The sequence below is a fragment of the Chamaea fasciata genome, unplaced genomic scaffold, assembly GCF_029207755.1.
Source record: "Chamaea fasciata isolate MVZ Bird 193981 ecotype frontalis unplaced genomic scaffold, bChaFas1.0.hap1 SCAF_2, whole genome shotgun sequence".
In the NCBI taxonomy this organism is placed as follows: Eukaryota; Metazoa; Chordata; class Aves; order Passeriformes; family Sylviidae; genus Chamaea; species Chamaea fasciata.
In genome coordinates this window covers 16785794-16803499 of record NW_027094087.1, presented here as the reverse complement: position 1 = coordinate 16803499, position 17706 = coordinate 16785794, and the positions used below count along the sequence as shown (strand labels likewise).

The 17706-nt window shown below is 39.7% G+C and overlaps 1 protein-coding gene across 6 annotated transcripts in view; it reads left to right on the top strand.

Annotated features, from left to right (window-relative positions):
* The window catches only part of PHLDB2 (pleckstrin homology like domain family B member 2), a 64543-nt gene that overhangs the window by 23582 nt on the left and 23255 nt on the right, over positions 1-17706 (top strand). For 4 of the 6 annotated variants that reach the window (XM_066175008.1, XM_066174987.1, XM_066174995.1 and 1 more), the window contains exons 5-9: positions 1709-1852; positions 2704-2841; positions 12449-12577; positions 16139-16294; positions 17508-17618. In XM_066175008.1, the coding sequence (XP_066031105.1) occupies positions 1709-1852; positions 2704-2841; positions 12449-12577; positions 16139-16294; positions 17508-17618 (678 nt within the window). The remainder of the gene's footprint in view (positions 1-1708; positions 1853-2703; positions 2842-12448; positions 12578-16138; positions 16295-17507; positions 17619-17706) is intronic. The other 2 variants (XM_066175004.1, XM_066174980.1) reach the window with 1 other exon arrangement.

Sequence of the window (17706 nt, the reverse complement as noted above, 5' to 3'; positions counted from 1 at the left end):
GTGGCAGCAACAAGACTCCTGCCCCTCCAACCCAACTGCTGCCTTTAATAAGCTGCACCTCCTTTCCTGTGTGCTTCTCACTGCTGATCCATTACTGAAAGGAAGTTGTCCTTTAATAAAGGAGCTAACAACATTCCTAACTATTTCCTTGCTAGTGCAGTAGCAGCCTCCTCCCAGCTGTGCCAGAGCAGCAGTGTAGCAAATCCCAGTGACAGGCGGTGTGTTAAATAACTGGATTCAAGAGCTGGAATCAGGAGCAAAATGAGACCAAGCAAAGCCATAAAAGCAGGTTTCTGTTTAACAAGTTCACACCTTTAAAATACTCTGTCACTTCCATTTACTATTATTTACACACTGTATGATCTTCAGCATGGTTGTATGCCCCAGGTGAATTGTATTTAACCCCTGCTACACTCACAACTTGAGAAGAAGAAGTGTGCATAGAAGAAGAGAGAGGTGTGATAGAAACACATTTTCACTCCCAAAGGGTGATCTCTGTGGAAATGGGTCTGCTGAGTCTTCTAGTGTGAAATTGTGTTGAACAGAAACATGCTATTATGGCTTGACTTGGTCTTTCCATGTTAAAAAGATGGTAACACATTTCACTTACAAGTTACTGTGGTCCTGCATTTGTTTCCCATTTGTTGCTTTCTTCATGCAAGTCAGAGATCCTATTTTAAATCCTTTTTTAGGAAGTTGAAATCAAAGATGTTATGTCAGCATTATCCAAACAGGAGACCAGACAAAGAGGCTTTGCTGCTAGGATTACTATTGCTAAATCAAGGAATACCATTCATTCATTCATTTTGAAGGGAGTTCTGTTAAGCCCTGAGGAGAGCAGCAGCAAGCAACTGCATTAATGAAGTGCAGCTTATTTTAAAATATTGAGCTCAGTTTTGTTCAGGATAAAATGCCTGCTCTCAGAGTAGCCATTCAGTAGCTGAATTGAGCCTGTCTGGAGCAAGGCTGTGTTGCCCAGAGGTGACTGCAAAGCCCTGCACTCAGCCCACCTCTAATCCTGCTAGGGATAGTGAGCCAGCAGCCTCCCCAGAGGAAGGGGATTGCAAACCCCTGGGGTCAGGTGAATGTGAAGAATGCATTCCAAACTCAGTTCTGTTTGATCTAGTGTTGGATGCTGTAAGATAACAGGTATTTTCTTCATAATCTTGTTTAATTTTTGACACAGGTATCTAGTAAGGAAATGGCCATGAAAAGAGGAGCATTAAGGATTCTACTTCCTCAGTGCTACCTGGGGAGATGGAACCAACTTTTGTTCTTATTTTACAGAAGCCGCCCATCTTAATGGCTGGTTACAAAAAGGTCCTGTCCTACCTTCTGGCCTGTATTAAATGAACAGCTGAAAATTACATAAAAAGCATCTTCATCTGTCTGTGTTATTTTTATAAGGGAAAAATTGGATTTTTACAACCTAAATAGCACAGCATGTAAAGTATTCTCAAAGGTTAAGTTTTAGTAATTCCTTTAGAGTGAATAGTATTTACTGTTAAGTATAGTATTTACTTCCAATGCCTGGAAGCAAAGTATCATGTTTGTTTCTCTTGTACACCTCCTAAATAGATAGGAAATATGTAACGGGTTCAAAACCAACAGTGCCATACTTGTCTAAAATGAAAACCATATGAAAGAGGGCAGAAAGGACAGCCTTTGTCTCTTTTTCTGATGAACCTCTTGTGATGTACAACTGCAGATACCAGAATGCACCAGTGAAGAGCAGAGAAGGCAGGAGCTTGGTCGACTGGAGGAGGAACGCATAGTAATCCTGAATAACTTGGAAGAACTTGAGCAGAAGATCAAAGATTTAAATGATCAGATGGATGAATCCTCAAGAGAGGTATGAAAATATGTTTCTGGTATTCAATATCTTGCCCTGTTACATGTGCCTACATAGCATAAGTCTGATGGGTTCAGCAAGTACAACATGAGGAAACTCATGGATGTGTGTAGCCTTCATATTATTTTTCACCAGAATCACAAATGTGGCAGTCTCCTCTTATGAAGGGTATTTTTCTCCAGCTAAAGGATGCTTATGTTGCTTGGATTAGCCTTTCCCAGCTGTAACCATTACACTCTGAAGTGGAATTGAAACAATCTTGCCTATTCAGTGGTCACTCAGTTGATCCAAATACCTTGTGTCACTTGGGAGTTTTATGGTGCTATGTCCTGTGACTGTTTAAAGAGAAAGGAAGTGAGACAACTTCCTTTCAAACCTCCTTGGCTTTACAGTGGCAAGGGTATGTTGGCACCCTCTTGGCTTCTGGAATCTCACAGTTGCAAACTAAGCTGGCCAGGCATTTAGGTTGTGCCTGCTCCAATTATCAACAACAGGAAAGAAACAGCTGTTCCAGAAGGGTTTCCTACAGAGCCTGGGCACAGAGACAGTATCATAACAGGAGGAAGCAGAGAGAAGAGATAAAAACCAAAAAGTTTTGGAAAAAAGAATCTTCAAGCTAAAGTTGGTTTGGACTTTACTTTGCAATATTTTATGTTGCCATTTTACTTTTTCTCAAATTTGTGACCTCTTTTTGACTTTTGAAAAACTTATGGGGTTATTTTTTTCCACTCCCCTTTTTAAAAAATATTTCTCTCTTGTGAACCAACTCATTCCCCTCCCCCCTGAAAATAATGTGTATCAAGATTTCTTCTGACTCTGGACTGCTTCTGAAAGATGTTTTGTGTTCCTAGTTGGATATGGAATGTGCCCTTTTGGATGGGGAACAGAAATCTGAAACAACAGAGCTGCTGAAAGAGAAGGAAATATTGGATCATCTAAACAGAAAAATAGCTGAACTGGAGAGAAATGTTATTGGTGAAAAGACAAAGGTAATTCAGTTACTGTAGCCTGCTGTGTGCTCTGTTCCCCTTGATTTTCAAAATATATTTAGGTGGCTAATACTAATGGAGCTTATTTGATGAAATACTGCCTGTAAGTAAATTTGCTTGATAAATATCAAGAAAAGAAGAAAAAATAATTGTCTCACCATAATTTCCCTTTAACAGTGTTGTTTTCTAAGATATGATTGACAAGCAAAATATAGTAAGCTAAAATAAAAAGACCTGACCTACTGTGTGAAGATACTTTTATTAATAAAAACACCAGCTAGGGCTTGTACTTGGGTTTTCTGTTGTTTAAAAGAGCAGTATTAATTGAACTGTTCCAGTACCCTCCATTATATAATTTGGGCGAAAAAAGAAATCATTTTCTTAACAAAGGAACAAAATGAAAAAGGGTGCAGAATTTATCTAATATCATATAGAATATATAGTATAAGACATCCATCAAGTATGTAATTTTAAAGTAATTATATTCTTTTTTCTTTTTTATTTGCTGACTGACAGTTTAAGTACTGTGGAATATTCCCTCTGTAATTAAGTCTCAGAAATTAATTAGTTTTGATACACAGTCACATACCTTATTGCTCGCAACTACACAAGAAATAGATAGGCATGTATTTCCTAAATAAGATAGCAGTATAAGAAGATTTTAAGTGCAGAAATGGAAAGGGCATGCAAGATGAAGTTGCATCACATAAGACAGGGATTGCATGTTCCCTCCAGCAGGCTCTTTGCTGGCCTCTCCAGGCATGCAGTTCCCTACTCCACAGGGGATGTGCCACAGCCAATAATGCCTCAAGGTCAGGAAGTTTTTCCAGGGATTTCAGCCAGTGTTGTTTCCTTTTTAAATTTCACCCTGTACCTCATAATTTAGACCTGTCACTTGTGGAATTGCTCTAGCTAGTCTCTCCTCTTTTCTTAAGCTTTCCAGAAATATCTGGAAGTCTTCTGCATTTTTTGCTTAGAAAAGCTGCTCATTTTTAGCACTTTCACAGTTCCCATTTAATTCACACCTTACAGCTTGCATTCCTTTATTCTGAGCTTTCTGTCTTCGATTTCTGCCTGCCCTGTCTGGAGCCTGGCTGCTGTTTTGTGGCTGTTCTTATCAAGCCTGTGTCTGAAAAGGAGAATGGTGTTCCCACATCTCCACTCTGTGGGGAGACAGTGCACATCCAGTTTGAGTTTGAATCTCCCTGGACTTCCCTGTCTGCACTTTTCCTTGTGCTTGTGTACCCCTCACTGATCCTTCAGCTTTCAGTGTTGCCTGTGGTCACATTTTAAGTTGCCTATGGGACATGTTTTGTACTTGCATTTTAGCAGAAAGATGAGTTGAAAGTGGGTATCAGGAGATAGGGTGTGCAACCAGATCCTCTTCAAAAGGATGCTGCTGGAAGTTTTGATTGGTAAGTGGTAATAAATAACACGTTCAGAAATTCAAGAGATTTTTTTTGTCTTTTGTACTGGCTTTCCAGTAGCCTAAAAGTTCAGTTAAACTAATGGAAGTTATTGTAAAATCTGGAGGAAATTTAAATTTTTTTACAGCGACCTGTTAGTGTGTAGGTAGCAATCAGAAAATTCAAATGACACGTCTACTTTAAATTTTCAGTTGAAATGAAACATGGGAAGCAGCCTATAAAAAGCAATTTTTGTTTAAAAGTTCACTCAAAACATTTTTTTCAGTATGAGACATGGCACTGTTCAGATCAGCTACAAAATTTTAGTTGCATTTTATTTTGTGTTCCTCTTTGTTTTAAACAAATAAACAAACCCAGCTGTGAGTGTGTGCTCTAAACATCAAGCCATGACTCAGTTAATACTGAAACTGTCTCTGTAGGAATACACCCTCAGTTTTGTTCTGTTGTTGTTGTTGTTTTTGTTTTGGTTTGGTTGTTTTTTGGTTTTTTTTCAATAAGTCTGAAAGCATTGTATAAAAGTAAAAGTTGAAAATAGAAATGGGAGACAGGCTTCTACAAAGGGAGTAAAATATAAAGTGACATATGAAGTGTTCTGAGAAAAGTAGGGTCAGCCAGCAAAACAGATGGCACTGATCCTGTCAACAAATAAAAGTTCTGGCCGGCTTGAAACAGTAGCATTTTTTAAAGCTTGGTTATAAATAATTTGAAACTCAGGACAGAATTAAGGCTTGGGTTTTGACCAGGAGTTTCCACTCTGCTGATGGTATTTTTTGTGTTATGTCTTGCTAAAACAAGTGTCCCAGTGTCCACAGGTTGGTCACAGTTTCTACTAGTTGCCTGAATATTTCACCCCTACTGATAGCTGGTTTTGGTGGGACTTCAAGGCAAGAAGCTGTTGGAGTCTTGAACAGTGGTTAGTTACATTTCTGCCAGGGTAAGGGAGTGATATCTGAATACACCACATGGTGTGGCTGTCTGGAGGTGAGAGGCGAAGTTCATTTCACTTGTGAAATGATGGTGAGGCATTAGTCCTGTATGTGATGGCACTTGTCTCGGGAGCAACTTGAGCATCTGGAATTTGCAACTGATCTTGGCACCTGTTTGACAGGAAACTCCTGCCTGCTTGAATCTCATCCTTACCTGTGCACCTGTTTGAAAAAAACCTGTGAAATTCTTAAGAAGAGAGATAATAAACTACAGTCTAATTTTTGAGCCGAGTTATGTACTTGAAATGGACTATAGGTAGAAGCTCTTGCACTACCTTCTACCTGACTGTTTGGGGTGGGTTTTTTATTATTATTTTTTTTAAATGCACATTTCATTTAGGTGATGACATAAAGTTTTGCCAACTTTTTCAGAGTATTAATGCCCCAACTGTTAGTCCTTGCAGGGCAAAAGAATTGACTGGAAAACATACTGGAAGTCAGAAGGCAAGAGTGAGCTCAGGTTTGGGCTGTCGGTGTTCTCTTTGCTGCGGTGCAATGTCTCTGTGTCCCAGCCCCTTGTTGTAAACCAGGAATGTATTTTGTGAGTGGGTTTGTACATTGTATGTTAAGCTTCATTCTAGTCTCATCTGAGTCCCGTGCTCAACTCTCTCAGATCATGAGGCGGGACTAATGGGGGGAGAGAACAAATGAACCAGTGGGGAGGATGGTGTAGTGCACACCCTCAAGTGAGTTGAAAGGATTTCCCTTGCCTTTGTGATTATGCCACCACACACATTGTAAGGAGTGAAGCAACTTGTGTTGGTTTACTTGGGTTTTGAAAATCAGAGCAATTGGGTGATTGTCATTTCAAAAAGATGACAAAATCCTTCACCACCCCTGCCAAACTTGGCATAGTTCTGATGTGGTACCTTGTCTGTCTGCCAGGTACAAATGCTGTCAAGACTCAGTTGTCCTGGCTGGGGTAGCTATTTCCAGAGCTGTTTCACATGCCCTGTGCTTTTAGCTGTGCTGGAAACCATGCTAGGATATGGAGAAAAGTCCAGTTTGGCCTCCTTGGCTGTCCTTCTTGAGAAGAGCTTACAATCCTCTTCCTTTCCTCTTCCTTTCTTTTTCTCTACAGAAAAAAAATGACAACCTCCATATGTGAATATCAGCTATTTAAGCTATTAATCCCAAGTTCCATTTGTGCCGAGAGAGCCCTGATAAGTCCTTACTAACACAATTTGACAGATACAGCTTGAAGCTCTCTGGGAAAGAGCTTAGTTACGTATCTTGACAAAATTACTTTGAGCACAGCCTGCTCTAGAGGGAGCTGAACTGGGCAGTAGCCGAAACGAGCAAGCAGGTGAAGCTTTTCCTTCTTCCCTTCTCCCTGCCACGAGCTCCCTGTAATTTCCATGGCACTACTGTCAGTGTACAATAATGATGCTGTTGTTTCCAGTGGAACAGCACCTCAGGTCCAGGGAGCTTACATTTACAACTTCCTTCTGATGAACCTTCATTCGTGAGACTTAGATCAGGATTGACATTTGTTTATAAGGAAATTGGAGAAAACTGAGTTTGCCAGATTGGATGTCATCCAGCTCTACAATGTACTTTGTTTTTGCACAGTGCCTCCATAATCTGTGCCTTTTTAAAACATGCAGTCCAGCATATATGGAGAAGGATGGTTAATGATTCTCCACACCCCTTGTTTCCGAGTAAAGTGTGAGGCTGAAATTAACAGCATAACCAGGGAAAGAAAAAATAGCTCAGTAAGCGTGAATAAAAAAGAATAACTGAAAATTAGTAGTGAATTCAGCAGATGTGCTGTGGGAGGTAACCACAGCTAAATGGGAATTTTGGGAGACTGTTTCAAAATAAGTATTTATGTAAAAGTTGAGACTCTTAAAAAAGAGAGGGAGATTATTCCTTTTCTTCTAGAGGACCTTTGCTTATGTCGTGGAGAAATATGTCCTCCGGAACTCCTGTCAATCTGGGTTTCTTCTCCCTCTTAAGAGCAGAAATCAGGAGCAGCTGGCAGGGGATAACTCATCTTTTTTGTAATGTTTTAATTTTTGTCCACATGCTTTTGTGGAAATATTTTTTCAGTCATTAACAGAATATCCCAGACATGCCAAAACATTTGAAGCTCAGCCTCTGCTGAATTTGTACTGCAAAGACTTGCAAGAATAGAGTCGAGGAAAGTACAGCTGTCTGCTGAGCCATCAGCAATCAAAGTTAAATATACTGGTCACCTCTCCCCTCAATCCCTTCTCTTCTGGATGCAAAATTCCTGCTGCTGGATTTTATCCCGATGAATCTGAAAAATTTATGTCTTGCAGCATAGCCTCTTAAATATTTACTGGTCAGATTCCAGTTCAGCAAGATGTAAGCAAGTATTTTAAAAGGATGAGCTACCATGTCCTTAACATTATCTACCTCCTTAAGACACAATACACAAGATTAGGTGTTTTGAGGAATACTTGCATCTGCTGGATATATCCACATAAGGTTATCCTGTAGAGAGAACACTAATGACCACAAAGATGACTGCAAAGACTCAGGGAGAAAAACCTGAATTCACTAGCTTTATTTTAAAACACTCATGAGAGAAATATCAGAATGAGTTATACCCCTGATGGGAATCCTCTTACTGTCATATAGACATTGAAGACTATAAGAATTTGAATTTTCTTACTTGAATGTTTTTTTTCCTTGTGGTTTGGATGATTGCTTCCTCATTTACATTCATGAAGGAACAGTGCTGTAGAATCATGGGCTTTCTTTTGCCTCCCCATCTGTTCACAAGGATAACACATTGCAATGATGAGAGAATGAGCTTAGAAATTCCAAAAAACTTAAGTTGTCTTAGGAGCAGGTTAATGTGTGCACCTACTGGGACTTTATTACTTGAAGCAGAGGGATCGCTTACTCTGATTTAAAATGCTTTTTAATGGTAGATTAATACATGCATCTGAATTGAGATCTATTGTATCAATGCCATCACTGAATACAAACTGTTATATAATAGATTAGGTATCACTCATACAGAAAAAAGAACTATTATGAACAACTTTCTACTGTCTTACTATGCTCCTTTTCATATGCCTGGCATGCTTTTTATTTTCTCCTCTTAATAGCTTTTGTCACAAAACCGACAGGGATTTACTGACAATGAATTAAATTGTGGCAAGTTTAATGCATCTATCCTTAAAGAGGTTGAGGAATGCAAGAAAGAGGGGTCAGAAAATACAGAAAAAGGAGCATGTACTGTGTGCACAGGAGACTTTTATTTTAGTGGAATTTTCTAGTCAGTTATATACAGTTACATTTCTCAGAAACCTGTGAGACTTGTGAGACCAGCTGATTCCATATTGAGAAGGACTGAACGTGCATGTCTGAAGTTTAGTGTGGGTTATGAGATGTTGCTGTCTTAAAATATGATGATTTATAGGTGAGTTGGACTGAGGAAGATCCTGGAGTACTTCAGACTAGAACATGGAAAGTATTAGAAGCAAATCATTCAGCTAGTTGGAGTTTTTTATTTCATTTGCCTTGTAGGCTTATTTACAGTTCCTCTCTGAAGCTAACACCTACCTTGGGTTTTGGAGGGGGATTTTTTGTTAGTTTGGGAGGTTTCTTCTGTTATTTTGGAGGGCAGGGAGATTTGGAAGATTAGTGAGTGAGCCCTAGCCATACAATTCATTTCACAGTGAGCCAGTAAAATGATAGAGTTGTTGAGAGAGAGATGTTGAGGGGTTTTTTGTCCAGTTTTTAGCTGGGTTTTCAAGAAGTTTTCTCTATTTCATGTAATTTACTTCAATTCCTTCAGCTTTTCTATGAGTTTATGCAGGAAGGTTGGTTCAGAGGTCACATGTCCATGCAGCCACATGTTGCTCTACAGTTTTAGCCAGCCAGCCAGCCTGTCTGCAATAGCAAACTGAGATGAAAGACAAATTGAAAAGCAGCTGTTCTCTGCAGAAAGAGTATGGAAAACCACTAAGTTTAAAGTAGCAGTATTGATCAGGCATAGGGCATCTTTAATCACTGGAGACAGCACTGAAGCAATTTGTTTTACCTTCTTCCTGTTGTTCGTATTCCTGTACGGGCTATGATTGCTCTTTATACCATCCTTTTCTCTCCTCTCTGTCATGATCATCTATGAGATGTTGTGTATTATATATATATATATATTTTTTTTTTTTTTTTTTTTGGCTTTTGCTTTGCCCTAAAATCAATTCTACCAGATCTAAAGACTGTTTTCCTTTTCTGACCCGTGTTGATCACTTATGGTTGGTGTTCATCCCATGTGTTCTCTGCTGACATTCCATCTGTGACTTTGGGAACAGTGTCACACATCAATTCTTTCTACTGCTATCTTTCACAATTCCCAGAAATCCCCCAAAAATGATCCAAGAATTGCCCCAGCATCATCAAACCCCAAGTCAGTCCTGCTTTGTATTCAGGCTGACCCCAAGTTTGTTATACTGTGTCTAGAGCCAGACCAGAGACCAAGTTGGGCAGTAGGCTAAAACCAGATGTTGCACTTGCTTTCTCTGGAAATAGAATGTTAAGAATTCAGCCAGACTGCAGCTGACGTGCCTCTAGCCTCAGCGCTGGGGCACTCTGCAGAGAGGCATTAACCAAGTCCCAGGTCCTGTGGTGCAGTGAGGAGCAGCATGAGCAGGGGTTTGTTCCCAACCATGCCGCCGGCTGCTCTGTACGAACACACGTGGAGTCAGCCACAGACCTGCCTAGCCTGCGTCTTCCACTTGGCTTGCAAAGGCATGAATCTTTCCCCTTCTAGAAGAACTTGCCTTGATTCACTTACACAAAACACTGTATGAAAAATTCTCATTCACATCTCTTTTCTTGTTCTCATTCAAATTACTTTTTTTGTGATAAATGAACTTCACCAGTACACAGCCTGAGATGTCAGCGAACTTAACTCCACAGCTGCAAAACATGTAATGCCTCTCATTGCTGAAAGTGATACTTCCTCTTAAGACTGCACATTTTAAAGGGAGACAGTTTGGTGGGATGTTAGCACTTCCTATGCTATAAATAGACCAGATAAGTATCACTTTCAATCTCAAAGGAGTACATTTCTAATTTCTTGAGGCATGTAACAGTATCTCCAGCGGGATTCTCAGGGAGTTTTATCCTTGCTGATGATGTCTCCTCACACTCGAGGTTTGACTTGCTTGTTGATGATTGAGCATGCTTATAGTAGTGCATAGACATTTAGAGAGTTATTTGTGGCTTCAGAGGCACTGCAGCTAAGGTCAGAGAAGTCCTTGCTGCTTTGGATGGCTAGGTGGGCAAAACAGGCAAGTGTGAAACAAGGTGGCAGACCGTAGGCTGAACGTTAAATGGACAGCAGAGTTTGTGAGAAGGGGAACTACCAGTTTTTTCATACCTTTCCTTCCGTGTTGGAAGTAAGCATGATTCAGCAAATGGGGCTTCCTGGGAGCAGCGGTCCAGAGGTTACCTCGCAGGAGTTGCATGCTTCTCCCTCATTGTGCAGCTCCCTCGTGCTACATCCTCTGTATTTCTGATGCCTGCTGCTGCTGTTGTGAGACAGAGGCTAGTACAGGAAGTTCAGGTCATAGAATATACTGGCTCAGTTGCTATTTTCACAAGCTTAAAAAAATGACATTGTGTTCAGCATATTGTTCATCTGATTGTATGAACTGAGAAGCTGCACGTGTAGATGAACATAATGGAACTGGGAATCTGGTTGACATTGGACTTGATAAAAATTCTTCCCGTTGTTTTTAGATACTGGGAAAATTGAATCCCACCCCCTGGTCCCACTCAGATTTCGAGATAAAATCATAAAGAAAGCAGGCAGCTAATACATGTTTATTACCATGCCTCTGCCATGCATAAGGGTTTGAGAAACTTGTCAGGCAAAGAGGAAGTTTTCCCACAGTTTGAAATGGCAAGTACTGTGTACTGAAAGACATTCTCTCTCTGTGGCAAAGGGTGGTACAATGTCTGGTCATAAAGCACCTGCTGCACCACACATTTGATTTCAAAATGAAATAATAGTTGGGACTAAAAAGTGTGGAAATGAGTCGATGCTGTGACAGAATTCAACTGTGTCATGGAGACTCAGAATACTGCTAATTTTTGAGTATTAAGGAGAGCTAGAGACCATCTGGAAGGAGATGCATTACCACAGAACAAAAAGTAGGAAAAGAGCTGTACAGGTGTGTTGCTAGAAGATAGCAAAGGGCCCGGCTTCAGGAACTTACTTGATTATTTCTGCCTGGCATATCAGGCATAAATAGTTTTTTTCCAGTTATTAATTGCTGAAATGGATAAAATGCATCTGCTGTGTCGATGAGTGTAGGTGTAAGTAAAAGACATTGAAAAAATGCTCTGTGCTCTGATTTATTGGTTCCCAAACTTTGGTCCACAGATAGATAACAGTCTACAGGCAAGCCTTAAGTCATCTGCAGCCAGTCTTTGGAGCAGTGTTGCACAGTCAATCATGTAGTATTTGATTACAAAGATTAAAAGGCCAAAGGGTTTGGAGGGTGAGAGGCAGTGTGCTGAGTACTGCTGCTGGAGTGGAACAAAAGGAAAGCTGAACTAGTTGAAGGAGACCAGGGAAGCTGTCCCCTGTGATCCCCACAAACGGCTTACAGTTCCTATATCCTGAAACAAGTTTGCTGGATCACTTGGTGTTTCTGCTGCAACAGGATTTCCTGGCCCAGAGTTATTTCTTTATAATGCTCTGTCTCATTCTGGCTTTTCACTCCTTGCTAAATGTACTTATCCATACAGAGCCACACGGGCATGAAATTCATTCTCCTGGGAAGGTCCATTTCTCCCTCACTGCCAAACAGCAGTCATTTTTTCACTTTGCTTTCTAAAAGCTACTCTTTCTCTCTTAGCTTCAACAGTTACCTCACTAACATGGCTACAATTCCTTTTTTTTTTTTTTTTTTTTTTTTTTGTTACATTAGGTGAGACAAGTGTTTGGGTGGGGGGCTTTAACAGCATCATCCAGGCACATGTCCAAAGCACAGTGATGAGGGAGAGAATTAATCACCCCACTAAAATGATGAATGTTTTGTTTTGATCCTTTTGCATCCCACCATTGCATTTCAACTAACGAGGTTTCTGTCTCTGACCTGCGTGCTTCAACTGTTCAGTAAGGTTTTGCCACACACTGTCATAATCACTAACAACTGCTTGGGTTTGAAGGTAATTGTCTTTATTTTCTGGTTCATGCTTCAGGAAAAATTAAAACTTGATGCTGAGAGGGAAAAACTAGAGAGGCTTCAGGAGCTTTACTCCGAGCAGAAGACGCAGCTTGATAATTGCCCTGAGTCCATGAGGGAACAGTTACAGCAGCAGCTGAAGAGGGTCAGTAGCAAGCTTCAAGACTGCAATATTTCTTTTATTTTGTTGATTTTTAATTTTCTTTTTTTTAATATAGTTAAGTGTAACATTTTCAAGTATCCAGTGTCTGAACATATTTGCAACTTAGAATTTTAATAGTCATGAGAGTTATGGGGTTTTATTTTTGTGGAATGCTTGTAATAGATTGTGTGCATGATGGCAAACAAGTAACATGCAAATGTGTGGATTAGAAATCATTTGGTGTTGAATGTTTCTAAAGCTTTGGGTCACTTCCCTGTAATTAGCCCTTTAGGCCTGCTGGGTGATGTGGAAGCTGTTGGGATGTTTAGATGAATGGTGGAACATCATTCTTTACCTGAGTGAGCAAAGACAGGAATTGGCCAGTAAATTACCATCTCGGTGAAGCCATGGACAACTTCTTTTTTTCAATATATAAGTTAGCCTGAACTGTACTTTGAAAAATTAATTTTGTAGATTTTAGCACTTACTAAAATAGCTTTATTTTGTTCTGTATTTTCAACACTGTCACACTGGTATAAATAAACTTTGCATAAAGTCTAATTGCAGCTTTTAGTTTGTAGTATTTGTAAGCAAAAAAACTACAGTATTGTCAGTGAAAGCACCCTTAGCTTCTGTGGAAAAATCTTGGTATTCATTAGCCTTAAGTGGGTTACACAGCACATGTAGTTACTTTCTAATAATTTTATAATTTTAAAATATCAGTATGGGAAGCTCAAGAGGCCATCTAAAAGTTAAATCTTTTTTTCTGTCTTTGGTGTTTATATCAGGAATAAAGGCTGTAATAGCAGTAATGAACAAAAGGCTTTTCTGCTTTATAGGAAATACTCTTTAGATGTTGTTTCATTTGCAGAATTCTGTTTTGTTTTTTCAAAGAGCAAAAAACAAAAAAGCCCAGCTTTGGAAACAACAATGCTAAATTCTCAGTTGCTACAGAAAAAATGTGCTTGAGATGCAGATTTTTGTATGTTACCTTAAAAAAAAAAAAAAAGAGAGGAGTATTATGTAATGTCTCATGCATATTGAAAGGAAAGGAAGCTTTTCCTCTGCAGTCACATGTTTGAATGTATTAATTCATGAGATGCTGCAGTCCTGTTGCTATGGGATGGTAGTAAATCTCTTTTCACTATTGACCACAAGAGGCTTCTAGAAATCTGTTTGGTTATTATTTTTTTAATTATTATTATTTTTAATTTACTTATTTTGGTTCCTTGCAAGTTGTCTTAAAAATGATTTGGGATTTGAAAGTGGGACAAAACTTGAAATATGGGGGTGTAGTTAAGTGTCCAGTTAGTTCTATTGTGTATTATCCCAGGCCAGTTGTAGCGGGAGTTTGCTGCAGCTGCTGTGGTCAGTGCAGTAGAGGTTATAATTCAATTAGTGCACAGCAGCTCTCAAACTGATCTCAAGTGTGAGAGCAGTCATGAAATGATTTTAAGTATTGTTCCCAAAACAGAGAAAATATTTTCCCCAAAAATAACTGGGGCTCCCAACAAAAGAAAGACATGGACTTGTTGGAAGGAGTTCAGAGGAGGCTACAATGATGACCAGCGGGCTGGATCACTGCTCTTGTGAGGAGTGGCTGAGAGCGCTGCCTTCAGCCTGGAAAAGAGAAGGCTTGAGGGAGCCCTTACAGCACCTTCCAGTACCTAGAGGGGTCTTCTAGGAAGTTGGAGAGGCACCTTTTAAAAGAGCAAGCAGTGGTAACCCAAGGGATAATAGCTTAAACTGAAAGAGGGGAGGTTCATATTAGATGTTAGGAAGAAATTTTTTATTCAGAGGTCAGTAAGGCACTGGAAGAGGTGGCCCAGAAAACTTGTAGACTCCTCATCCCTGAAAGTGTTAAAAGCCAGGTTGGATGGGACTTTGAGCAACTTGGTCTAGTGTAAGGTTCCCTGCCCATGGCAGGGGTTTGAAATGAGATGATCTTTAAGGTCCCTTCCAACGCAAACCATCCTGTGAAATACCTGAGTCTGCAACATGTTCTGTTGTGCTACTTTACTGACAACAAGGAAGGCATGAAGGAGACAAATTCCCTTGTGGTTCTCTGGTTCAGTAACTTGGTAATTTGTGCCCAAGGGAGTGGGTGGGCAATTTCACTTAGCAGCTGGAGTTTGGGTTGGGGTGGGCAGCTGGCAAATTCTTGCTTCCCTGTGTCTGAATTGCATATACACCCTCCCTGTTGGGCAGGAAGTGTACTTTAAATGCCCCCAGTTGGCTTTTTCATTATCAGTTGCCTTCTCTGAAGTCTGTTCTACTGCCTCAGTAGCAATTATTGTTGTGTACAATAGGCTGAATTTACTGACTTTCATGGCCCAGGCCATGGCTCAAGGCCCTTTTGGGCTTTTTGGGAATGCTGAAGATGTCTGGCTAGTTCTGTATTGTAGGTAACTGCTTTCCTGTAAATTTTAGTCCACACCTTTCCTTTTGATCTCTTCACTGTCTCCTACAATTGAAGAGCACATCTTTGGAGAGCAAAGGGAAGATGTTCGTATTCCATGTAGAAACTTGGATTCTTCAGTTTCTGCATCCTGTGTCTTTCTCCGGGACACTGGAACCTGGTTTTGAGTTTCTTTTACAGAGACCTACATTAGTAGTGGCTTATCTTGGCTGCTGACCTTTGCCTTAGGTTGAAATAAGAAAAGGAACAAGTCTGCATTCCTTCCAGGATGTAGGTTTTCTTGTGTAGCAAGTCATGTACAATGTGCTTATTTTAGAGAACCTTACCATTTACCAATGCTGCAATTATTAAACACACCCTTTTCTTCAGGACTCTGAAACTTGTAAGCAGGAATTAATATTATGAATGCACAGATGCTGCAGGAAGATTATTTCTTCTTCAGCACATTCATTTCTTGTGCTGAAAAGCACTGTGAGTTCAAACTCATGGTCTCATCATCCCTAAGCAGAAGGGATTTCTTGGTTAATTTCTGCAGCATTCAACTTCTTCTATTTCTGACAAAGCATGGTATCAGTTCAGGGGAATGCATAAAAGTGGGCTGATACTTTTTCTGAAGTACTGTACCTACTGGCTAGGTTGGATGACTAGAGTCCTTAATTGCATAGAGAGCAATTTTCAGCAGTTAATGCCATGTGCAGTTCTCTGGGGTTACTGGTGTAATACTTTGTCCTTTTTGTTTGGAAAGCAGATGCCCTCTAAGTTTGGCATGTGACAGCCTCACCAGGTGGGTTCAGGCTTTGGTGGTGTCCCAGTCAGGCCACAGCAAAGCCCTGCCAGCTTGGGAGGCTCCAGTTGCTCTGAGTGCTGCAAAACAGCTCCCTCAGCATGCAGGTGCTTCTTAGCAAGTGATACAGTAGAAGTGATGGAGAAAGCCACATCAAAATAATAATTAGCCCTATTTACTCTCTTATTATGCAAGTAGGTCATTAAAAATATTGAGATCCTGGTGAGACATGTTGAAGGAAATATATAAATATAATTTTAGGTTGATTTTTGTGCTTGTTTATATGTACCTCTTCTGTGGTATCAGTGAAAGCATGATTATGTTTTTTTTATATTACCTTTTTCTTTTTTTTTTCCTTAAGGATGCTGATATTCTGGACATAGAAAGCAAACACTTTGAAGATTTAGAATTTCAGCAGCTTGAACATGAAAGCAGGTTAGATGAAGAGAAGGAAAATTTGACGCAACAGCTCCTGCATGAAGTAGCTGAATATCAGCGCAGCATTGTCAGTCGAAAGGTAAGAGCACCAACACTCGATTAATTTGTTTTTTGTTGCTAGCATAAAGGCAAGGAAATGGATCTACAACTTGCCCATCTGCAAGAAATAATGCAAAATGTTCCTCTTTGAAAGAGTTTTTGAAGGAGAGAAAAGACAATGGCCCAGTGACATCCCACACAGATCAAATAATGCACTTATCCAAGAAGAAAGAAATTAATAACATTTCATGCCCTGTTTGCATATTTCATGTGAAAATCGAACCCTTTCATTTGCTCCAAAAAGTACCAAAGATTTTTTTTTTCCTCTTTAGGAAGGGAGATTTGTACTCTCTGGACAAAACTGCAGTTATTTTAGGCTTGTTACTGATTTTGCTGTTAAATGGTTGTAGTGGTTTGAAAGCAAAACAAATGAGAGGCTCCAAGTCAGAGATACAATTTAATAGGAAAAAAAAGAAAGAAAGTAAAATAAAATAGATGCAATAATACAAAAGACCACTGACAGAGTCAGAATACAACCTGAGAGGAGTGATGGAAGCAGTCTAGATGAGGTGGTCTACCTGAAGCAGTGATCCTGTAGAAAGGTCTGGTAGCTCGGGTCCTCTGGGAATCCAGTGGGTAAGCACCCCTCTGGTGTTCAGAGTCTCAGCTTATATCCAGGCTGGAATGCTTGGTTCCTCCCTCTGGGCAGAGCATCTCACAATGGGATGGTGAGTCATGTGATAAGGCCTGATGGGTCCATTAACAGGAGATAGTCCAAGAGCGGCTTATCTGTGAGTCATGTGGCAAGGTGCTGATGGGCCCATTAACAGAAGATAAGCCAGAGTGGGGGAGGCAGGGAGCACTGCCTCACCTGGTTTCAACAGTTCATGAAGATGGTGATAGAATATACTTCAACCCAGGACAATGGTTTTGTTCAATAATATTAGAACACCAAATTAAGAAAATACAGTAATTTTAAAAATTAGTTATAAAGGTCCTATCTATATCAATTAAATATCACTTTTTTTCAGAAATCAGAGGATGGATCTCTAAACCAGTTCTGTTCAGTATTTTTTACTGTCTAATTCTTATTTAATTATCTCCTTCAGAGTAGTGAGCTGTCTTATAAAAACTTATTTTCCTTTTGCTTAGTCATGTATATGAGTAAGTGAACTTTCATGAATAGGATCTTTGCTGCAGGTTGTCTTGAGATTTGAAAACAAATCATGTAAATTGTGATTTTCTTATATTAGGAAAAGATTTCTGCTCTCAAGAAACAAGCCAGTCATATTGTTCAACAAGCACAAAGAGAACAAGATCATTTTGTAAAAGAGAAAAACAACTTAATAATGATGCTGCAAAGAGTAAGTAATTTTTGTCTTTCAAACATTTTTAGCATGCAATAAAAGAGAATTTCATAGAATAAATGAATGTAAAGCTCAAGAAGAGCAT